We start from the raw sequence: 24718 nt of genomic DNA, 5'->3' as shown, positions 1-24718 counted from the left end.
GTGCTCTATAAAATTAAATAAAGATATATCTGAGAGTATTGTTTTATTGTCTCCATGCTTTGGACCACTGTTTGTGTTCAAATATCCAAAACGGTTCTAAAATGGCCACAGTGAATGCCAATAATTAGCATGTCTATGGCGTTTTCCATCACGTGTTAGCATCGGGCTAAATTGACTCTAGTGAGGCACTTCTATGGTTGTTCTTTTAAATATTGTTTATTATGACAAACTTCAACCCGGAGAGGCAATTAAAAACATTTGACAAGGCAAAAGTACGACGAGACGAGACAAAAGTCGCTTTGAGTCTTTTATTAAAGCAAAAATGTCTGGTACACGTTCAGTCTGGACAGGAAGTGACAGTGACACATACAACACGGATCTTCCTCCTTCTCCCGTTGAGTAAAAAAACAAAAAAACGTCCTGATATAAAAAGAACTTTTTCTTTTTCACGTTGGAATTGAAACAATCGGCTTCGATGTCACTATATGTGCATGCTGATTGGCCGCTCGCAGGGCTTAGCCACGCCCACAACGAAGCGTTTAAATAGACTCGGAAACTTCGATCAACGTGAGGAAATTTACAAAGTCTTTAAAAGCTTGTTTGTCTCACGTTAACGTTCACAGCACTTTCTCTATACGTCGTTTACCCCTTGTTTTATTTTTTATTTTTTTTACAGTCTGTACACGCTTAATGTACATCAACACACACACACACACACACACACACACATTCGCCTGACACGCGTACAACACGTCAAAAAGGCATCAAATAAATAAATAAATTACAAGTTAAAAAATAAGAGCAGGTTAAAAAAACATGTTGTCAGTCAACTTCTCTAACCTTTAAAATCCTCATGAAGACATTTTTAAATGATTTAGGTTTTGTTTGAACACTTTTATCTCAAGGCGCCAACTAATAAGTTGCGTCACTTGTATCTCAAGGCGCCAGTCCACTTTTTCCAAACGCATTTCCTGGAATTGATCCCGCCTCGAATGTCGGGTGTTCACACCACTCTCGTACCCTTTCGCACAGACAGAAGAAAGTTCCGGCTCGTCTTCATGTGTGAAAGTGTCGGCACTTGCGGTGCTGCGTGAAAGGGGTATTTTGTTTTGTTTTTTTTTTGTTTTTGAGAAGCACGTTTGTGTTCAACGGTGTGAAACGAGTAAACCAAAAGACACATTCACAAATCAGTGGCGAGTCGCGGCGGCGGCAGGAAGTCACATGACCTGACAGCGTCAAAGGGGGCGGGATGTCCTGGTCCTGCACTGTGAAGGCATATGGAAAGACCTTGCAGCATTTCCTCCACAGCTTTCATACCCAGTTTACAATCCATGTACTAGTACTAGCTTTCTTCTCAATAGTAAGACCATTAATTTGGCGCACTTGTGACATTTTCTTCACTAGTAGTGCCACATTTGGCATACTAGTACAACCCTAAGCTGAATCCACCCTTAAAAACTAGTTCAAATTTGGGTCCTCCCAAATAAAACCATTTGAAGCACTAGTAGAACATCTGAGGCTACTGTATGACATTTCTGCACACTAGTAGGACAATTACATGTTACAAGTGAGGGGAATGCTGCACTAGTTGACAACCATGTGTGACTACTATAAATTATACTAGTTTAACATTTAGTACGAGTAACATGCAGATGTCAACTAGTGCATTTTTGTCTCACTAGTAATATTTAGTTCTACTAGTGCACCCTAGTCGTACTAGTGTGCAGAAATGTCAAAGGAGTGGAAGGCAGTTGTGAAAATGTCACTAGTAGTAAGCTACTGCACTTGTTGTACTAATGCTCCCGAGTAGTTCTACTAGTGCAATGGCTTGAAAATTAAGCATGCCTTACTGGTGATATGTAAATGTTGTACTAGTACATCAAAGTTGCTGTAATGCAGAAATCACACAAAAGGGGAAAAAAAAATGTGAGACAGTCGTCTAAATGCGTGCCCCAGTTGCTACTAGTGCGCTGAATTATCTGCCTAGTGAGGACAAATTGTGTACTAGCGCATGGACATAAAGGCCGTGGAAAAAATGGAGGAGGGGCTTTCCATAAAGGCACGCGGAGTACCGCAGGGGTGTGGGTCATGCCGCCTTCTTTGTTTGTGTGTTTATTATTTTCGGGGGGCGGGGTTATAGGATGGCGTCCATAAAGCCGGTGTCCAGCGTGTGTATGAGGAGCCTGATGAAGGACATCTCCTTGCGCGTGTTCTCGAAGATGACGCGCGGGTCGTCCGACTGGCAGCGCAGGCAGTTGGGCGCCATCACCATGGCCAGGTTGTTCACGTCCATCTTGGTCACCGACACGTTGGGCGGCTGCGCGAACACCTGCGCGTCGCCACGGCAACATCGGACCGTCAGTCAATTCGAAAACATTTCATTATTTTTTATTATTATTATATTTGTATGTTCTCATTTTTGCGCTTTGGTTTAAAGTATTTTTTTTCCTCAAAATTATTGCGTAAAAAGCTTTGGTCAAATTTTGGCTCACAAATGGAAATTAATGCTTATTTTTTCCCCTTTGTTACAAGCTTATTGCATTTCGATTTTTTTTTTATAATGAACATGAATTTTTGTAAAAACAAAACAAAACACTTCATTATAATGAAATTAATTATAAATAACACCCAAAAATTTGCATGATTTTTCAAAATTCAAATAAAGTTAAATTACAGTACATTCAACTACTGCACTTTAATTTCATTTTAAAAAATTGTGCTTTTTTTTCCCTCCCCCATTTGGCGAATTTTGCACGTTTCGTACCTGCAGGAAGCGTATGAGGTAGCATAGCACCAGTTTGTTGATGTGCGGCAGTCCCAGCACCACTTGGACGGCGGCCTCGGCGTTGTCGTAGTTCTTGACGCACTCGTCGTAGAACTCGTGCGGGATGAGCGGCTCCTCCAGCTCGCGGTACCAAAACTTCAGCAGTGACGCTGCGCGGGATTGTTTTCATGTTAAATCAAAATAACAAATAAAGGAAGAAAAATGTTCATCAAATGAAATATAAATGGGAGCACTAACTGACACGACATATAAAAAAAACAAAAGCAAAATTATAGCAGAAATGTCCTCCGTGTTTGACTTTGTCAAGTATTAAAAAAATAAAACTAACCATTAAAAAAAAAAAGTTAGCAAGCCTGCTTTAAAAACTAAATATAGTAAAAAAAAATGCATTTGAAAACCAAATGTCGAAAATGAATAAAAAACAAAATGGATGAAAATGCAGAACTTTTTGTTGTACGTGTCGTACGTGAGCGGCTGACCTGGAATGTGAGGGTCTTCCAGTCCCGTGGGGATCTTCCACTGGTCCACCTGAAGCTTGAGAGCGTTCACCTCGTCGATGTCTCCCGGAACCCTGGACATACAAACACCATTTTGGTTTTTTTGCCACTAAAGCTGAGCCCGTCTGTCTTGGATTGGACAAATTCCCTCGTTGGGAGTTCAAGCTCTGGAATTGGTTCAAAATGGACGCTTTGACGCAAAATGTCCAACTTCCTTTTCAATTTGTGCCATTGATACTTTTTCGTGCACGCTTTAATTTCCCATAAGTCGGTGAAACGGTTGTCGAGGGGTGATTTTTTTTTTTTCAGGAATGCGACAAACCCTCTGAATGACGTCGATATCTCACTTCACTTTCAAATTGATTGACACCGAAAGTGTGTCCCCGACCTGAAGATGCCCTCCGTCTGGTCCCCGTTGAGGCCCAGGACCTCCTCGGAGAGGCGTGTCTGGACCCAGGGCAGCTGGTGGTCCGGGTAGCGCTCCCTCTGCAGGGCCATGACCTCCTCCAGGGAAGAGCCGAACATGGACGGGCTGAAGATGGCGTTGCGGGCGTGCTGGATCTCCTCCAGGCACGGCTTCTGAAGACCCTGAGGACACAACGTGGAGACGCGTGACTGGATTGGACTCGACCGGACCGGACTAGATGGGATCAGATGGCAGTACGGGGCGGTACCTTCTTGGCCCCGGTGAGCGCCGCCTTGGTTAGCTTCCTGTAGCAATGTTTAGCGTAGCTGCTTATCGCCACTCCTGAAAAAAAATCACACACAAATAAAAAAACATCTTGATTTGAATAACATAAAAAAAATCATTCCGATTCATACTGACAGCTGTTCCGAATATTTCAACCTCGTTGGTAGAAAAATAAGGCGATCAAGATACGACATCTTGGCTAGCGTTTTTTGCTAACTTGTGATGGGGCGTGCGTACCCTTGGTGTCGTTGAGGGGGTCCATGTGTCTGCAGATGTAACCCTCCAGGTAGTTGTGGAAGCGCGGCGTGGGCGGGAAGAAGGCCAGGCAGATGGCCATCAGCTCCCAGCCGCGCTCCAGGCTGTCGTAGCGGAAGTTCTCCGTGGTCTGCCGGCACAGCTGGATGTACAGCTCGTCACGCAGGCCCTGGCTGCTCCACCCGCGTACCACCACCTGCGGGTGGGGGGGGGGTGGGGGGCAGACGTCATAAAACCAGCGTGGGCTTCTTTACTTCACATTGCTAATTATTTGCTCTCGAAAATTAAACATTTCTCATTCAGTTTAAAAATGGTATAAACTTAATGGCTAAGAAAACATTTCTTTAATAATAATAATAAAAAAAAAAAATAAAAAAAAAAGGCTTCATTTAAAAACAACTGTTTTGTTTAGAAATGTAATTGCCTTTGCTTAAAAAGTTATTTAAAAAAATAGCTTTGTTTAAAAAAAAAAAAGTTGAAAAACTACGCTATTTTCTTTTTGGACTTTCCAAACCACGCCTGCAGAGGGCGCTGCTGCCTATCATTACGTCCTAAAACTCCCTTTAAAAGGCTCATAAAATCTTTTTTTTGGGCATCAAAATGAACATTTCAAAGTTAAAAACAATCCAAATAAACACTTAGAAAAATACAATTTAAGTCCTTTAGCTTAATGCCAACATTAAATGTAAAACACCATTGACAGGCTAATGGTAATTAGCATCAACGTAATGGAAATGATAAATAATTGTTCGAATCTAAAAAAACTGTAATACCGTATGCCTCATTTGTTGGTCCACCATTTATGTTGAAATATCCATTGCTTAAAGCGTTTTATAACAGCAGGACATCAATGACTTTTGTCACCATTGTTGCCTATGACACTTAGCGTTGTTTATTAGCATGAAGCTAAATGGCCTTTCCTAGAGCAAAGCTGCGTGTTTGTTGTCAAGAGATTTGAGTTGAGATCCGTGCCAACATACAGCGCAAGTCAAAGCAGAGAAATCAGCGAAACAACAGCTGGAAAAACTCATCACTCGAGGCAGCGGCTGCTTTTTTTTGCCGGCCGCACCTCAAGGGCGACGCAGAGCGGGTCGGTTTTGCTGCGGCGGTCGCCCATGTAGGTCTGGATGAGCTTGAAGATGTCCACCGCCTCCTTCTTGACGCCGCGGTCCGACGTGACGATCATGGGCTTCTTGATGGGCTCGCTGCTCCACGCCAGCATGTTGGCGATGGACACCTTCCTCCTGAACAGACCCTGCCCACACGCACACACATCATCATCATCATCATCATCATTATTATTACTGTGATTATTACAGCCAATATCCAGCTAATCGCCGCTCACAAATTGTAAAACCCCATGAATTTGTGTGTTCGCTAGTCACATATTTGATAGCTATTAGGTTAATAGGAAAGTAGTAATTGTTCTCAATGAAGTGTGTTGAAATAATGAATATCTACAGCCAATATCCAGCTAATCGCCGCTCACAAATTCACATACAGTAAAACCCCATGAATTTGCGTATTCGCTAGTCACACATTTGATAGCTATTAGGTTAATAGGAAAGTAGTAATTGTTCTCAATGAAGTGTGTTGAAATAATGAATATCTACAGCCAATATCCAGCTAATCGGCGCTCACAAATTCACATACAGTAAAACCCCATGAATTTGCGTGTTCGCTAGTCACACATTTGATAGCTATTAGGTTGATAGGAAAGTAGTAATTGTTCTCAATGAAGTGTGTTGAAATAATGAATATCTACAGCCAATATCCAGCTAATCGCCGCTCACAAATTCACATACAGTAAAACCCCATGAATTTGCGTATTTGCTAGTCACACATTTGATCGCTATTAGGTTAATAGGAAAGTAGTAATTGTTCTCAATGAAGTGTGTTGAAATAATGAATATCTACAGCCAATATCCAGCTAATCGGCGCTCACAAATTCACATACAGTAAAACCCCATCAATTTGCATATTCGCTAGTCACACATTTGATAGCTATTAGGTTAATAGGAAAGTAGTAATTGTTCTCAATGAAGTGTGTTGAAATAATGAATATCTACAGCCAATATCCAGCTAATCGCCGCTCACAAATAGTAAAACCCCATGAATTTGCGTATTCGCTAGTCACACATTTGATAGCTATTAGGTTAATAGGAAAGTAGTAATTGTTCTCAATGAAGTGTGTTGAAATAATGAATATCTACAGCCAATATCCAGCTAATCGCCGCTCACAAATTCACATACAGTAAAACCCCATGAATTTGCGTATTCGCTAGTCACACATTTGATCGCTATTAGGTTAATAGGAAAGTAGTAATTGTTCTCAATGAAGTGTGTTGAAATAATGAATATCTACAGCCAATATCCAGCTAATCACCGCTCACAAATTCCCATACAGTAAAACCCCATGAATTTGCGTATTCGCTAGTCACACATTTGATCGCTATTAGGTTAATAGGAAAGTAGTAATTGTTCTCAATGAAGTGTGTTGAAATAATGAATATCAAATATACTGAGATCTTCAAATCTGAGAAGTTATGAGATAGAAGTTATGAAATTGAAAAATAAAAAAACTGAGCTCACCTGCTTGACTGTATTATGTTAAGAGTTAAGTGAGCATTAAAGGTAGCGCCTGTGCACCTGCGTGTGTTTGTTGAAGTGCTTGGACGCCCAGTTCTCGATGTCGGTCTCGGAGGACGGCTTCCTCAGGGTGAATTCGGGGAAAACGCCGCAGCTGGCGCTCGGCATCATGTTCCTGGCGTTGCGACTGGCCTCAAACTGAGCGCAGGCTCCCAGATCCTCCGACTGAGACGGGAAGAAGTGAAAAGGCAGGTGATTGGTGGAAATCTTCAGGCGGGTAACCGTCCGGTCCTGGCGGCTGCTAACCAAGTATACTAAGTACTCGGTCACGATTCTAGCTACAAGAATAGATGGGTATATTTTCCCAGCTCAAACTAAAGTTTTTATGATTTTCAAGCTTAATTGTCAATTTTTGTGTGTGTCTAATTTACATATGTACATGTGTTTGTGAGATCTGAATTGCCATGGACTCTGTTCACTGGTAACTCCCATAAATTCCCGTCCAATTTTCACAATTCACTAGCTTAACCTCTCATAGAACTGTTCTGAATTTTTTTTACCACTTTTACAACCATGATTTGTGCGAACGTTTGCCATCTCGTGGTACCTGTGACGGGTGAAGGTACGTCTCGGGCGAGGCCAGGCTGGTCTGCATGGACAGACTCTTCTCCAGCAAGGCTTGAGGGAATCCCAGGCGCTCGAAGGTGCTCCTCTTCCAGAGATGCCCGTCACTCTGCGCCAGGGCCTCGTCCTCGCTGAAGGCCCTCACCACCGGGCCCGGCAGCGGGGGCGGCATGGCGCCGTCGCTCTCGTAGCCGTCTTTGGAGCTCTGCGCGCCGCCGCCCTGGCCCGAGTCCCAGCTGCTGCGCTGCTTCATCACCTGCTGCGCCTCCCACGCCAGCCGGGCCTGAGCCAGCATGGCCTCCGACGCCGTGCCCCCAAAGTCGCCGTCGGGGGCTCCGCAGCGGGCCAGCTCCTGGGGCAGTGACGGCTTGCGGCTTTTGCGCTTGCGGTTTCCGCCGGGGGAGAAGGGCCCGGCGGAGGACGAGGACAGAGAGTGAGTCTGGCTGGACGACCAGGATATGGAGTCCTCGTAAAGCAACCTCTGGCCCCCCTCGCCACCCTCGCCGCTGTAGTCCAGCAGCAGGCGGGGGTCCCTGATCAGAGACTGGCTGTGTTGTAGGGTGTAGGAGCCCCCGTAGGAGCCGCCGTAGCCGCCGGTGGTGCCGTAGCGCAGCAGGCGGTCGGCCGTCTTGAAGCGAGGGCTTGAGGACGACTGCTCCACGTACACCAGCTGCTTGACATATTCCTTCCCCACAGGACTGTACTCCAGACTCTGCGCCTTCTCGGGACACTTTTGCCGGGTCAGAACCAGCTGGCCGTAAGGGGACTGCTTGGGCGAGTGGTAGAGGGGCACCGAGGTCTTGCGGGCGGGCGACTTCCCGGTGCCGTAGAAGGAGGAGTCCGACAGGTGGATGTCCGAGGGCGGCTCCTCGTAGATGGGCGGCGGCTGGTACTCGGAGGGCGGCTCCTCGTAGAGCGGCGGCTCGTAGGCGTAGCGCGGCGACGACGGTTGCGAGTCGGCCGAGGAGCGCCGCTGGGAGCCGCCCAGCTCGGCGCGCTTCAGGAAGGGAGAATGCCGGCGCTCCGGATACGGGGCCGGGGAGGCGTCGGCTTCCGAGGGCGCCGTATTGCCGCCCCCGGAGGAACGGCGGCTGCGTGTGACCGTGCCCCCGCCCGACAGAGCCCCTGGCGTGGGCGGGTCGCACGGGGAGTAACCGTTACCCTGGTGGGACAGGAAGCTGGGCTCGCGGTCCGTCACCTTTATCAGCATGCGCTCCTTCGTACCCGTGTTCCACCTGAACGGGGACGTCCTGGCGTGGGGATCGGGAGAAGGGACGCGGGGTAAGAGGAGGAAAGGACATGAGGGCACAGGAGAGGAGACAAAGAGCAGGAAGGAGATGGAAAAAGATGAGGTGATGAGCAAAAAAGAGAAAATGCAAAGTGAAGAGACACAATGAGGTGAAAAAGGGGAGAGCAGGAGATTAAAGCAAATTTAAGTCAATAATTAGAGAATGAAAGGTTGCGAGTGTTTAATTAATTAGTTCATTGAGTTCACGTTGAAGCTTTAATCAGGCCAGAATTTCATCTGGCACCGAAAGAGCGAGCGAGCTCCTCACTTGGCATTCGTCTCATCCGCCGACAACCAGGAGAGGACCCGAGTGTGAAATTGATTGGTCACCTGGCGCTTTCACACCCCGGAAGCGAGCGGGTGCTAAATGGTCGCTGAATGGCGCGAGCGTGAGAATGTGACAACAAAGAAGAGAAGCCTTCAAAGACGTTTCCAGTCTTTTGAAGGCCAAACACGGACGCAACATTTTCAAAGCCTTCGCAGGCCTTTTTTCGAAACAAACATTCTGCTTTAAAAAAAAAAACTGTTCTTGTACACGGGAGAAGTAGACAATATAAATGCAAGATGTCAAAACTTTGTTTTATTTTCAAAACGCAGATCTTAATCAGCTGCTCTTTACTCAGAGTTCAAAGTTGAATAAAAACATAAACGGAAAGCAAAAATCTGCAAATAATTGATGTCCATTATAATTGCCATGATTTATTTTTGAAATTCCCGAAAAAAGACACAAAAAAAATTGTGACTAAGCTTTGTTGCAGCATACATAGGGAGTCCGTTTTGCAAGTTTGGTCATTTGACCTTCGTGAGAGAGCAGTTGTGATGGTAATTTTAGTTGACAGCAGAGGGCGATAACATCCAAGATGCGATGGATTAAAATGGACAAAAATTATTTGTTGAATTCTTATTCCACAAACGTAAATTTGGGTTCAAACTCGGGCAGGATCGATACAAAAAAACTAAAAACTAAAAAAGAATTCGGGCCGATTCTGATATTTGGTTGAATAAAATTCTATTGATAAATTGATCAGCCAATTAATTTGGAAAATATCATCTTTTTTCTTACAGCAATTAATTTTGATTTATTTATATATATATATATATTTAAAAACAGCTGATTTTTGCCAATGCTAAAAGAGCTAACAAAGAGCTAACATTGGCTGACTCGCGTCGGGCCCTATTTTTTATGAATGAAGTCTATCCGGTTGCGATGTTGTTTTTCATTAGCTTTAGTATTAGTTTTAGCTTTTTAAATTTATGGAGTTATTTATATGTCAATAGCAAGATAAACTAAGCATTGTTTAACAAAGTTACATTTGTCACACAACTGACCTTGGTTGTTCTGTATCTACGGATGTACAGCGATACCGGGAAAAAAAAAACATTTAAAATGAACCACCAGAGCTCATGTATGATATTAATAGAGAAAAATGAAAACAAAGGACATTTTTGCTGTAATCACAAATTGTTTTTATAAATGTAAAATGTAATTTCATTAAGTTTTTTTTAAAAGCATTTTCATGTTTATTTTATTTCATTAACATTTCCCCCCCAATTTTAGTTTTTTCGCAGTTTTACTTAACCTTGAAGTGAAAATGTTGACTATTAAGCTATCTTACCCCGTTGGTCCCCTCACTCACCGCTCGGCTTCGTCTTTCCCGGCCTGTTTGTCCGTCCCTTCCTGGTCCAGGGAGGACGAGGTGCTCCCCTCCCGGCTGACCCCGCTGTTGCGTCCCGGGCTGTTGTCGGCCGACGCTCCTCCCCCTCCGCTGCCCCCGGTGGTGGCGGCGGCGTGGCGTGGGCTGGCGGCGTCGGTGTGCTGCTTGAGTGTCTGCAGCTTGGCCAGCGGGATGATGTCGCAGCCTTGCGGGCGGTGCCAGACGGTGCGCTGCGTGGAGGCGTTGTAGTAGTAGAAGCGCGAGGTGTTGGGGTCGAACAACTCCCACCACTGGTTGTCGCCGGTGCGCTTGATGCACACGCCCGGCGGCGGGTCCCACACACACTCGCCCGTCAGCAGGTTGGCGTACATGCGCTCGCGCGTGCGCGGCTCGATGATCTCCACCCATTCCAACCTGGCGGCACACAAACGGCGAGCCTCGGTCAGCTAAGATTGGTTAGCATGTGGCTATGCTAACGACACCCAAGTGAATACAGAGGAAATTGAAAATGGTGCAAGGACTGAAAATGTTGTAGTATTTTTTTTACGTTTATTTATTTATTTTTTAACAGCTTTTGACTACTTTGTTCTAGCTGCTGCTTATTTTGGGTATAATTCCACTGTTGGCCACTAGATGGTGGCACAATAGAATGTTTGACACTAAATTTGAAAGAGTGAAAACAGGAAGTATTTCAAGCACAGCCTAGTTTTTGCTGAAGATTATGAATGTCAAATCGTCTTCAACCCTGCAATTCTGTGAAAAAGGCAAATATGTGTTTCTCTAAAGCTTCTCTTTGTTACAATAAATTTATCTTTGCCGTGTACAACTGTATTACATTACTGTATTTTCCCCCTTTTTGTTTACGCTGCATCAGGAGATCCAAAATTATTCAGTCACAACTGTTGTGACTGCGTTCAGATCATTAGATGACATCACCGCAACGGAGCAGTCAGTGTTGGGTGTTGAAACGCCACACTATCCCCTTACACACAAGTTTCTGTTGCACTTCTGATACGTTGTCAGATGGGGAAATTACTGGATAGACTTCAGCTCCCCATTTAGAATGGGGGACAATTTTGCAAGCTCTCTGTGTGAAAATGGCAACACTTGCAAACTGTATAATATTTTGACTGGCATGTTTCATAACAGGAATGAAATTGATGAATAATTTCCTTAAACACCTCCCCGAAAAAAACACATTTAGCACATGTTCGTGCATGGACGCTGTCACAGTGCCTCCGTGTCAAATGGAGCAGAAGGGGGCCGTTAACAAGAAATCCGCAGGGGCGACGGGAGGATTAATTGGCCGTAATTGCTTCACGCGTTTGCGTTCCAAATGACCCACTTTTAAGCCGACGACGCGGGATGAAATATTCACGAGCGACAAACTGACGATTGACACAGTAACCCCTTTCACACAGATTGTTAAAGCTGACGTTTTTCTACTTTTTTTTTATTCGACCCGGTGTAAATTTTTCCCATGTGGCTATTCTGCGTGAAATACGGACATGGCAACTTTTGAGGTGCTAACGGAAAGCAGACAGGCAGGACGACGTCTGTGTCAAAGGCAAATGCAGGAATGGCAGGACGGGGTTGTAAAGTGTGAGCTAGCGTCTGTTACGCTAACGCAAGTAGACAAGGACAATCAGAGCGGCTAAAAGGTCGCCGCAAGTTTTTTGCCACACGCTCAGCTGATGCCTGTGAGGCGTCGGCCATCTTGCTGCCGCACGCACGCTATTGACATCATTCCACACACTTGAGTGGCTCATGTTCGTGTAAGCAAAAATAATTAAAAGCTGAAGATTGCAGGCACAGTAGCACGTTTCTGAATATCAGAAGCTAATGATTTGAGTGGATTAAAAGTTGTATATGCGTAAATAAATTGTCAACAAAGCTCTTTCTCATTCTTGTTTTTGTTGCTTTACAATTTGAGGTGTTGCGTAATCAAAAAATATTAGCGTCAAAGTCAGCGTTCTGCTGGACCTTTTCGCCCAAATGAGCTCTTTTTCCTCTGTGTCATCTCGTGAAGCAAACTTTCCAAGCGCATCCAAAGAGGCTTGAAGTGCGTTTACCACGAGAGCCGACATCTTGTCACGTCCGCTGGCCAGCTTCTCTCAAAGCGTCCTCGGCGCTTTATGTCTCTGAATGCTACGTTTGTCTTGCTTATTTTGCATTCCTGTGCATGTCTTTCTTTTTGTCTTTCCTGGCTTTCAAGTGCTCGCCGCTTGCTTCTGCTCGGCTAAGCAAATCCGCCAGATTGTAATCCAGATTAAACACAGGAAAACGTTTCGAATTAGACTGAACACTGTTCTCTACAGATTTTTTGGGGACATAACAAGCTTCCGGAATGACGACGGTCAACGCAGACATTTGCCCGTCTTATCTACTATGCAACACTGACAACGTATGTCTTGTCTATTACAGCCTTCAACAATGTTTTCAATGAATTCTGGAGGAAGGCGGAGTATTTAGAGAAAAGCCACACAAACACCACACAAGAAGAAAAAAAACATTCTTGATCCGGTGTTTTTGCTGACAAAGCAAAATGTGTGGTTTGTTATAACAATTAAATGGTGTCTTGTAATCTTCAACTCTAATAACAAATTTAACATCCGCTTAATTCTAAATTTAAAAAAAGTGAACATTTTTTATTTTTTACACACACACAAAAAAATACAAAAATTAAACAAAAATCGTTTTTTTTAAGACCTATTTACAGATTATTATTATTATTTTTGCTTAAAGTATCGCTGGCTGGTCTCTGCATCCGTCAGAAATATCCAAAATATCGGTTCTCGCCCATCCTTATGATATTTTGTAACATTCAGATTTATATATAATTTCAAATGGGCAAAAAAAATCATGGCAAATTTTCATTACATACTTTTAACAAATAATCAAAAATACTATGATATCTGTTTATAATGTGTGACAAATTTTCTGCAAATATTTTTAATACTGTGGTAGCTTGCAACATTGAAATTCCACAACAATTTTAAAAATTCCATTTAAAAGTTTGATGAAGTGTAGCAACTGAAACGATGAATAATTAGACAAAAAAAAAAAGGTCTGGACTAACGGGCTAATGTTGCGGCAAACGCACGCACCACTCCATGCAAAACAATAGTTTGGCACAAAAGCAATACCTGCACCTCAATTTGTATCAGTATTATTGTTTAATGTTTAATAATGCTGATTTGATCATCGATAGAATACTCGCTTCTTAAAATATCTGCTAGCTGCTGCCCTGATAATTATTGTTTAAAAAATGATTATCAAATTAATCCACAATATTATGATCATTGATCTATTCTTTACAGACATTGATTAACTCCCAATTGTTCTCTGAATTTTAGCCTGTCTCAGATTTTTGTTGTCCTCCATTACGGAAGACATTTTACCCATTTTCTGACCGATGTTACAGACCAATGATAAGCAAAATAAAGTATATCGGCAGATGAATCGATTCTAAAAATAATCGCTAGTTGTAGGCCTACGCGGTATGTCCTGAAGCGGCGTTGACAGGAAAGAGGAGAAGGAAGAGGGAGAATGTTTTTGTGAGTTATTCCGAGGAGAGGCGACGGGCTCCTCCCCCGCCATCTGCCGCGTCGCGGCATTCCACTCATTCTGTCGCAGTCGCTCAAATCCAAGCGCAGCATCTCCTCTCCGCGGATTCCCGGTGAGCTTCCTGAGGTCAACTGGACCCTTCCCCAACACAAAAGAGCCTCCAGGAAAGCCGCCAGAACAATACGCCACCCCGAAAAAACTGGAGGTGCCAGTCGCCCCCCCCTGCCGCTCCACACAACACGGCCGCAAAGGCTTTTGGTGCCACCTCGTCATTGCAACTCAAGCGTAGCAGCTTTTCCTCCCACACACGACACCGCTTTTAATGACTAATTATGAAAAAAATCATTTTATGTAAGCCATTATAAGTCTCTTGGAGTCATAATTATGTTTTAAAAACAACTCTTTCCTTGGGTTTTTTAGGAAGCACGCCGGGGGCCGGAATGTAAAACACTAGGGCCGCAGCTATCGGTTATTTTTAGAACGGATTATTCTCGTGATTACCCCATGAATTATTCAAGTAATTGCATACAAATTGGTTTTGATTTATTAAACAATATCAATACAAAATATGCATGTGCTGCAGAATAAATCAAATTTTAATTCGTGATCACGATTTTAGCTGTGCCACGATGAAATGAACTGTTCGTCGGCCATTTTTACATTTCAAATGTGGGCGTATCTAATCAAGCACTTTCTCAACTAGTCTGACAACCACCAGGGGGCGAACATATGGCTAAGTGGTCATTAAGCCGCCTAAATAACAAGCGAGGGCACCCTGCTGCATAGGGCTGTCATGATCCACTCTTCTCTTAAGAAGTTAAGAAGTTAAACATGAGTTGAAGTGAATATAACTACAGCACTCAATATTTATTATTTCTTCTGTATATAATGCATTATTATACACCAACAAAATTGGCCTACGCTAAATTCTTAGCAATCACGATTTGCATTAGCACGCTAGCTAGCGATTACCATTGAATTATTTATCTTCTGTGCATGAGCATTATTAACCACCAACACAATTAGCCTATGCTAAACGGTTAGCAAACACAATTAGCGTTAGCATGCTAGCGATTACCATTTAAAGGTAAACACTACCATTTAGATCACACATACATCATTATATCTAGTCGATTTATCCGACTTGGTCGATTTTTATCTCCAGCCCTATTGCTGAGTCACTGAAAGAAAGAAAGTCAAGTGGGACCTGGAGTTCTGATTTGTTTTTTGTTTTGTTTTTAATTACGCTTACATGGCGACTGTAAAGAATGTTTTAAAATTACATAAAACCTCGCTCGTACACTTTTTGGGCACCATTTTTGTAGACAAGAGCATGGGCGAATTTTCATTTTCATGATGGATTAATAATTTGTTGACAGGAAGTAGACTAGACTTTAGAGCAGGTAAAAAAGCAGGGCCGAGTTGTGGCGCAGTTTGTGAAATGTGATTTTGGTGGACTTGATCCAGGCAAAAGCCAACAGATGTACATGACCTATTAATCGGTTCACTTCCCGTGCCGAGTGGCTCTTTCCTGCATGTCCCTCCCTCTCGCTTCCATTTCCTGTCTCATCTTCAACTGTCCAGGCCATTAAAAGCAACAAGCCAAAACAATACTACTTTTTCTCAATGTACTTTGTACTTTTGAGTGCACCGATGCTCTGCATTTACTTGCCATGTAGCCATGACAGCCCATCTTTCTCTATGTTGAACTTAAAAGAAATGAGGGGCGTCGGCTGTGTTCGCTCCCACAACAGCGCGCTACATGCACCTGTCTACAAAATTGGCAAAATAAATCAAACTCCACCCACGCGCACAGTTAGACTGCACTTTGTTCTAGACTTGCGCTGGGCACGAAAACAGATTTCCTTAAAGTGCACTTTTCTTCTCTCATTTTCGACGGATAAAAAGCATTTTCCAAACGAATCAAAGTGACACGTTTCTATTCGTCAAGTGAATGTCATGTGACACACACGCAGCGTGACTAATAAACTATGTGCGGCTAATTAAACATTGATCGCTGCTGTGTCCATTTGTGAGCCGGCTCATGTGAAATGCATGAGCTGCTCTTTCCCGACGCACGCACGGCGCTAGCTAGCCGCCGTCACGCTACGCTTGCCAGTGAGTCAGCATCAGCTGATTTCGCGCCATTCGACCATCATCCTCACCGTCAACAGTGAGAGCGCCCGCACAGATGTCCTGCGCACCGCCGGCTAGCGCACGTGCTGCCCGTTAGCACATGCTAGCTCGTCTGTTAGCTCGCGAGCTATCGACTCTACCAACTGCCACCATGATGAGCAGCGATTGTGGCAGGCCGTTATCACAACCGCTTACACGCTAAAAGTGGACATACGGCAAGACTTCACACTTGAATTCATTTTAGACGGTTTTTGCTGTGGTAGGAGCTGCTGTTTTGGTTAGCAACAGGGCAGAAAATGTGGGAGTGCACACTTTTGGGGAGGAACTACTGTGCAGTCAACTTGTTTCATTTCTCAGAAAGAGTGTTTTAGGTGCTACTGTTTGTGGGAGCAAGAGGACGCATGTACCCACTGTTAATCATTTGCTGACGCGGAGGCCGGGCCCTGACTTTTAAAGCCATTCACACTCAAAGCCATAGATATTACAGTAGATTTCTGGACCTCATACATAAAAGTTATGTTTAATAAACAAAACCAATTTTATTTCATTACTCAATTTATCTATGGGATAATCAGTAGACTACTCAATTATATTAAAAAGGTTGTCAATAGCAATACTGTACATGAGTACAAAAAAAATCTATTGACTGGATGTAATTTTGAACATGTAATCAAATGATGAAAAAGTCAAGTGTATCTGAAAAGGACTCACAGTACTTCTTTATATGAGACGTTGAGCATTTTATAATAATCAGATTTTGTGAATCCTTTCCCGGATGTCGTCCCATCAAATTTACGCCGAGGATGGTCCACATCCACTAATGACTTTCCGTGTCAGTGAGCGGCCTGCGTCCAATCAGTGCATGACTAACAGAGCGGAGGATTCCACGGTCAATACCAATCAAGAGATACAGCGAGTGACACGCCCCCGCCTCCCCAGCCCCCACCCTCACTCATCCTCTGTTTACTATCAATCAGCCCCCCCACACACACACAACCCACCCCCCACCCTGACAGGAGTGTTGGCATCTCTGTCCGTGACTCAAAGCTCTGAAAACAGCAGCCGCAAGCATCAAAACGGGATTCCCCAAGATGCGACCTTAAGCCCCTTGCTTTTAGCATATTAGCATCCTTGTGAGTCCAAATTTCCATGTTGCGCCTCATCAAAACAGATTGTTTCTTTGTCACGGAACATGAAAACTCAACGGTAGAGATGCTCTCTCCCACATTGTACTACACACAAACACACACACAAGTGTATTGTATGCGTTACAGCGGATGCTACGTCTCAGTGGAGTGCGGGGGAGACGGTCTCCTAGCAACCGGGGCCTTGGCGATGGTGTGACCCTCCGCCGCTGCTCATGTGCCACATTTGCAAAGGTAGCGTGACATCAGACGTCCCCCCCCAACCCCCCACCCGATCCATCTCCCTCATCCCACCGTCCCGCCACGCCCCCCTGCCTCCTAAATCCCATGATGGCGCATCAGACGGAACGTTCTGGCAGCTGGTAGGATGTCAATGTGACCAAACGTCAACTCATCGATTCATGCCAATGACTATTTGAATGCCATGATCATGTTGCAACATGCGATGGAGGGTACGGTACGAAACAGTACAATGTGGTAAGGAATGGAATAGGACAGTATAACAGTAAGGTAGGGTAAGGGCAATTTGTTGTCCCTGGAAGGAAATGTTGACAACTCAATCCAGGCTTGAAACCCTAATTCATAAACCATCATTTAAAACCTGCAACCTTGTTTGAAATAGTAATGCTGTCTTGAAACCTTAACCCGAGTTTGAAGCTTTACACTAAGTTCGAAACCCTATCTTGAAACCCCAACCCTGACTTAAACCCTAATTCAAACTTGAAACCTTAATTAGAAATGCTAACTTGAAACCCTGACCCTGACTTCAAACTGCAACCAATCTATCTTGAAACCCAAATTTCAACCTCATAGCCTGTCTTGGAACCCTAACTTAGAGCCTAACCCAAGCTTAAAACCGTAACTTAAAAGCCCAACTTGAAACCCCAATCCAGAATTGAAACTTTAACGACATTTGAAATTGAAATTGAAACTTAACTTTATACGGCAACCCAAACTTCAAACCCAGGCTTGAAACCCTAAGGCGGTTTTTAAATCTTAATTTGAAAACCTTATCTGAGTTCAGAACCCTAACACTGGCCTGAAACTTTCATTTAAAACCTAACCCACCCTAACTTGAAACCCTAACCCTGACCTGAAACTCTTAACTTGAAACCATTTAAAGCTTAATTTGAAAACCTAACTTGAGTTTGAACCCGTAACCCAGACTTGACACAAACACTCATTTAAAACCCAAACTTGAAACTCCAAACCTGACTTGAAACCATAACCCGTGGATGGTATTTTATTTTGAAATAGCCTGGTCAGAATCATCATTAAGCCCAAAACGGGTCACAATACCACCCACGGGTTTCAAACTTGAAACCTTAATTTCACATTCTAACTTGAAAATGTAACCCTGCCTTCAACCCCAAACTTCAAACCATAACCAATGTTTGAAACGTTACGTTGAAACCCTAACCCAGTCTTCAAACCCTAACTTGAAACCCAAACCCAGGCTTGAAGCCCCAACCCTGTTTTTTAACTCTTTGACTGCCAAAAACGTTAAATAACGTTTAGTAAAATCCTATGGAGGAGTGCCAAAGACGTTAAAAGACGTTTTTTTTTTCAAAACAGAGGTGAAACTAACCATTTTCTATTGTTGATTACTGAAAAATGGAATAAGGCAGATACAAACTTTTTTTTCTGATGAAAGATGAGAGTCCAATCTTTCATTTGGTAGTATGTGTGTTTCCATAGTCCAAACACATAATTTCCTGTGGACCTTGAAAGATCAGTTAAAATGCTTAAATCGGCTGGCACCCACGGCATCCCTTTTCTGAAAACGTCTGGCAGTCAAAGAGTTAAAGCTTAATTTGAAACTCTAACCTGAGTTCAAACCCCAAATTGAAACCCAAACCCCTGACTTAAAACCATAACTCTTGTTTGAAACTAACACTTTGATTTGCTACCCTATACCTGGCTCGAAACCATAATTCAAACAAGTTCACACGACTGCAATTTTGTTTTGTAATGTTCCCCTTTCTGCAGCACACGATATGCCTAGCAGGCTATCAAGGGCATCAAGAGACATATTGTGCTCTGCCAGAGTCTTTTACAGCTCTATTACGCACACACGCGCGCACACACACACACACACATACGCACGCACACAGACAGATTGTGGGGGTTGAGTGGCTTCGAATAGCAAGTGGAACACTTGAGTGGGCTTGTTTGACCACTCTGACCCCTCAGCCTACACCCTGTGGACCAATCACAGCCATTAGCACGTGCGCACACACGCGCGCAAAATGAGCAGCTCTGCTTCAATAGTCGGCATCACGCCGCAGCCGTCCTTCCTTCATATTGAAGGTGGAACCACCTCACATGAACATTAATGGAGACATGAGATGAATTCATTCCATGTCCACGCTCTTAACTCAAAACACACGCTGCACCTAAAGACCCAAGCGGGATTCACAACAATGTCTCAACTCCTCTCCGAACTCATCAGCGCGGCAGTAATATGTGCAGATCTATGCAGAGGATAAATAATATATGACGGTTGAGTGCTGTCGTACAAGGACCACAACATCAACGCTAATAAGTGTTAGCATTAAGCTAGTTTTATGCTTGTTCTAAATACATAAATTGTAACTGTCTTTATTTTCTTTAGTTATATTTAGTGGTGCCAACTTTTTTGTAAGCAAAAATCAAAGTTACTGGTGTTAGATGGTGGCAAAAACCACATTAACTCTACAACTTAACGCTAAAACACAATGTAAAACGCCATAGATGGGCGATGATAAGTAGCATAGACATTGTGGCAGTTCTTAATAATTCGTTATCTTCGTAATTTTTTATCCTCTGCATAAAACAACTAATTACTATTACTGGACTATTATTGCAGCCTACTAAGCTGTTGTGTTATACAGTATGCATTCTCATTACTTGGCTGTAGTCTAAAAGTGAAATTAAAGATGAGAACAAAATCCTGCTACCCGTACTTGCGATGTTGTTGTTGTTTACCACAAAAGTGGATTAAAATTTCATTTTTTTCCACACAGCGCATCAATTAGCAATGTTTGCCAGCTTTTCCTTCAGGTGACAAATTAACATTTCAGCATCCCAAAAGCACTTTTGGGTGTGACGGTGGCAGCTTGGTGGAGTTCGCGCCACCTCCCCCACTGAGTAGTGTGTGTCGGTGTGTGCCCGCGCAAGTGTGTGTGTGTGCGTGCGTGCGTAAATCAAAGTGTTCCACTGCAGGTTCTTGCGTTGATCTACTGCCGCCACCACTCAAACAACAACAACGGCAGCCGGGATTTAGTTCATTTTCACAACCTGTCAGTGTGTGTGTGTGTGTGTGTGTAATACCGACCCCCCCCCCCCCACACACACACACACACACACAGTTAATTAAAATGGTCTCCTCCTTGTTAACATTCCCGCATCTTGTCACATCAACACACACACAATTAACACAAGCACACACTCAACACACACAATAAAGCAAAGTATGAACTAACACACACAATTGCACAAACACACACAAGCAACACATCAACACAATATGTATACGCACACACAATCAACACACATAAACAACAAACACAAGCTTTGACAAACAGGTCATACAAACGCACACATTAACACACACACACACACACACATTGGAAGCAGCATTTCAACAATACAGCGTAATCCTATTAGAGTGGGAAAGTGCCCCCGCCCCCAATAGACCCGGCTTGCTGACAACCACACTCACACACACACACACACACACACACACGGGCCACCAGTCAACAGACACCTGCTGCTAGCTACTAGCAAAGATTAGCGCGTAGCACCCCAACAAGTCAACAATGACCACCAACCATCGTCGCTCCTTCTGCCAACTTTGAAACCTTAACCCAGGTTTTAAGCATTCATTTGAAACGTTAACTTGAAACCTTTGTTTGGAACTTCAAACTGTAATTTGGGTCCCAATTAATGAATAATTATTGTCGTGTGACGTCCATTCATTTTTTTCCTAAAAGACTCTAACTAAACTAATAACTATTATCAATGACTGCAGTCGTCAATAAAAAAAAAAATCTATCAATCATCACTACAGTCAATGACTTCCTGGTTCTCCACCATTCAGCACCAGCCACTCCCTCACCTGGATGGGTCCTTTAAGAACTTCGAAATTTAGAAACACAAACAATTAATTTTTTTAGATAAAGGAGCTCATGAAATCAATCAGTTTAAGTACCCACGCCTGAAATTGAACAGGTAGTCGGCCATTTTGGTTTCAAGTTTTATTTAGGACCACAATATTTGGTGGACATGTTTGTTTGCATCCACGGCCAACATTTAACAGGAAGTCAGCCATTTTAACCATATTCCATGGCTCGGACTTTGACCAACTCCAACTATAGAATTAGTTCAAATCAGCGCCAATTTGGAGCAGGTAAGCATGGGTGACGCTAAATTGTGAAGCTAGTTTGACTATGCTATTCAATTTGCATGGATGGAGACGTAGTATGGCGTCAAATTTTTATTCCAAGGATTCCACATAGAAACGGGCGTGATTGTTTTGATTGATTTTGTTTAGAAACAGGTATTCTGGGCAAATTTCAGGACTTAATTTAAACATTGACAGTACTTTACTGTGGTTACTGACAGCTGTTTCTATTATTTTGACCTTCAATGATAATGGATCATCATTATGCCAAACAGTTTTAACACACATCCATCCTCATGTATTCATACCAAAATTTGCATTTTGCATAAACCAGCCTTGGCTCAAATCAACCAGGCTCAAAATGTGTATGTGTTTGTGAGCCTGTCGTGATTTGCATGAGGTTACACGATCCGTGTGACACACAAATGTATCAGACATCAATTATTAAGCGAGGCTAACCATGCTAGCATGGCTGTGTAGCATGGCGTGCCAGATGCAAGCTAGCCTCGCCTCCTCCTCCTCCCCAACTTCCCAAATGTCCACAGAACAAAGGTCGAGTGCGCTCGCCTTCCCGCGGGGGCCAGACCGCATTCAAATTCGGCTTGTTTTAAATGTTCCATCGGACCGCAGCTGAGCAGTGAGTCAGGAACACACCTCAGAGCACTTTTCCCAACGCCCAGCATGAGCTCTCCTGTTCGGCATATGGGGAAAGGCTGAGTTTATCATCCATTTGCAAATTTGGCCTCCCTGCACCAAAGGGACGTTAAAGGGCAAAGGCTGAAATTCATGTTAAAAGCAGCTGATTTTGCCAAACTAGTTTGGGTTACATTCTCCAGCAGCGGACACAAAATATGCCATATGATATTATCCATCAATTTGGATTTGGTGCTTGGCTAGAGTAGGCATTTTTAGGCAAGACACGGAACATAGTGTACTGGTCGCCAGCTAATTTTTTGGGCACTTTTAGAGACAACCCATGGAATCGGTCGCCTAAGTCAAGACACATATAGACCACCAATTGACTGGTCAGACAAACTCACAAGAATGCAAGTGACCGGATTTGAACCCTCAACCTCCATACTGCGAAGCAGGCGAACTAGCCAATAGCGGCCATGCTGCCTGACGGCTCTATGACGTCACATAGAAAATCCCTCCTCGTTCTTTGACGAAGTCGCCGAATGGGAGAAGGCAACGTGTGCCTGAAAGGCGTCGCAATGGAAGCAGAAGGGCGCTGCACTTCCTGCTGTCTGCCTTCATCCATCATCCGGATGAGGGAGAGGCCATAAAAACTTTGCATTAGGTTTTCAACGTCTAAATGTGACGATTTATGGTGCTATATTTGTGCACAGACGCAATGTAGCTGACTAGAAAAAGTTGAATTTCGCCAGAAAATGACTGACTTTGCCCAACCCCATAAAAATGACAGACTTTACCCAAACCCCATAAATAACATATGGAGGAAAGATTATTTCTCCATAAATACACAACATTTGTTGACACAAAAGGCAACATTAGATTGACTCAGTCCATCCTCGGTGAGGATGCTGAATACTCCTCATCCTCCTCATCCCGCACTGATGCTCCGTTAGCATCCTCCGTTAGCATTAGCCGCATTCCGCTGAGGTGAGGACGATTCGCTCCGACAGGTGCACGCAGGCAACCGGCAGCCGCCCGCCAGCAGCCTCCTACCGGGCACTGGCGGCCACGCTGCCCGCCGACAGAGTCCAGCGAGGGTCGGCGAGAACCTGACACCGAGCCAGGCGCACCTGCCACGGTCTCTTTGGCGAGAACGTTGATAAATGGTGGCCCGGACGCGACGACCGTCCGGCCGTCCTCGCCAGGCAATATCGCTCGTTTCATCCCGTCGACGAAACGACGAAAACACGCGACGGTTAGACTCACCTCTCGGCCATTTTCCCCGGCGGTTGTTAAAATCGCTTGCGAGTAAATTCCACAGAGATTCGCTCCATGTTGGCCGAAAACGCAGCCGCCGCAGTCCAACCAGTCCCCCAACTCGGGCCAGACGAAAGTCAAAAGAGCGGTAAGCACCAAGAGCACATCCGGTTAAGGCTTTCACGTGAAAACAATAGCCCAACGCTTCCGACTGTGCGTATCTCGTTTAAATCAATAACGGTTTCGCGTCTCAACGTTATGGTTAAGAAACATTGTGTACTTCACAATGGCCCTTTAATGATTACATCCTGTGTAAAAATTAGTGGGGCGTTTTATTCTGAAATTGACTAACTTCCTTCTAGAGCGGGGTTATTTTAGCTAGAATGGCACATCTGGGAGAATGCGCACTGTGGTGAGGCGTTCAATCGAAGAAAACCGTACGAGACCTAACGCATGCTCCGTGACAGCACGCCAGTCCCAGCATGCTCTGGGGCATCCTGGAAAGGACGCACAGACGGACAGACAGACAGATATCTTCCAGTCCGCTTGAGGGCGGACATCATGACAAAAGAGGTGTAAACAGCCAGCCTGAATTAAAACACTTTTCCGTTTGTACATCGTGCACAAAGCAAGCTCCATAAAGAAATGTCAGGCAGGATGAGCATGGTGTGACTGTGGAAAAACATGCAGTGACCTCCGACCTTGTCAATGGACCAAAATTCCCACAGATCCACTAGCGTCTTCTTTCGAAAATTATGTGATCCTATATTTGACACAAAAATGCTAGAAACTGTTACAAAAGACACATATTTGGCCTGAAACGTGGGTAATTTAACATTTTGCAAATAAAAGCATTATATTTATTCTGCAAAAGGTTGCACTTGGCCACAAAACGTTCAACATCTGTGTTTGGCTGCAAAATGTGTACAATATTTGCGCACATAAATATTATGCTTGAAAAATCGATATTTGGCCACAAAAGTGCAATGTTTGCGTACAAAAAATCCAATATTGGACAACAGAATGAAACACGCTTTAATTATCAACATTTTCTTACATTGGCTAGTATAGACCATTAAAATAAAATGGAAGTGTCGTTTTGGACGTGTTCTGTACTGTCCAGTATCGGAATAGATGGACTGCAGCGCCCCCGTGTGGTGGTTTGCCAAAGCTGCCACAACTCAACATCCGAAATGATACTCAAGAAGA

At 43.9% G+C, this 24718-nt stretch overlaps 1 protein-coding gene across 1 annotated transcript; it reads right to left on the bottom strand.

Annotated features, from left to right (window-relative positions):
- Positions 1-294: 294 nt before the first annotated feature.
- On the bottom strand, positions 295-23646 carry arhgap39 (Rho GTPase activating protein 39). The gene is made up of 11 exons (XM_077584606.1): positions 23519-23646; positions 10367-10798; positions 7425-8691; positions 6878-7042; positions 5298-5483; positions 4211-4424; positions 3957-4030; positions 3671-3870; positions 3265-3356; positions 2765-2934; positions 295-2329 (listed from the first exon to the last, which is right to left on the bottom strand). Exons 1-11 carry the CDS (start codon positions 23527-23529, stop codon positions 2135-2137), a joined length of 3006 nt encoding a protein of 1001 aa, XP_077440732.1. The 5' UTR covers positions 23530-23646; the 3' UTR covers positions 295-2134.
- Positions 23647-24718: the final 1072 nt, after the last annotated feature.

Source organism: Vanacampus margaritifer, chromosome 13, assembly GCF_051991255.1.
Source record: "Vanacampus margaritifer isolate UIUO_Vmar chromosome 13, RoL_Vmar_1.0, whole genome shotgun sequence".
NCBI lineage: Eukaryota > Metazoa > Chordata > Actinopteri > Syngnathiformes > Syngnathidae > Vanacampus > Vanacampus margaritifer.
The sequence above is the reverse complement of the archived record's forward strand: the minus strand, read 5'-3'. Positions and strand labels throughout refer to the sequence as shown.

Coding starts and splice junctions, on each gene's coding strand:
- arhgap39 (XM_077584606.1), bottom strand. Junction 7,043..7,424: donor CGTACCTTCACCCGTCACAG/GTACCACGAGAT, acceptor TTCCCGTCTCAG/TCGGAGGATCTGGGAGCCTG. Junction 3,357..3,670: donor CAGACGGAGGGCATCTTCAG/GTCGGGGACACA, acceptor TTGTATGTCCAG/GGTTCCGGGAGACATCGACG.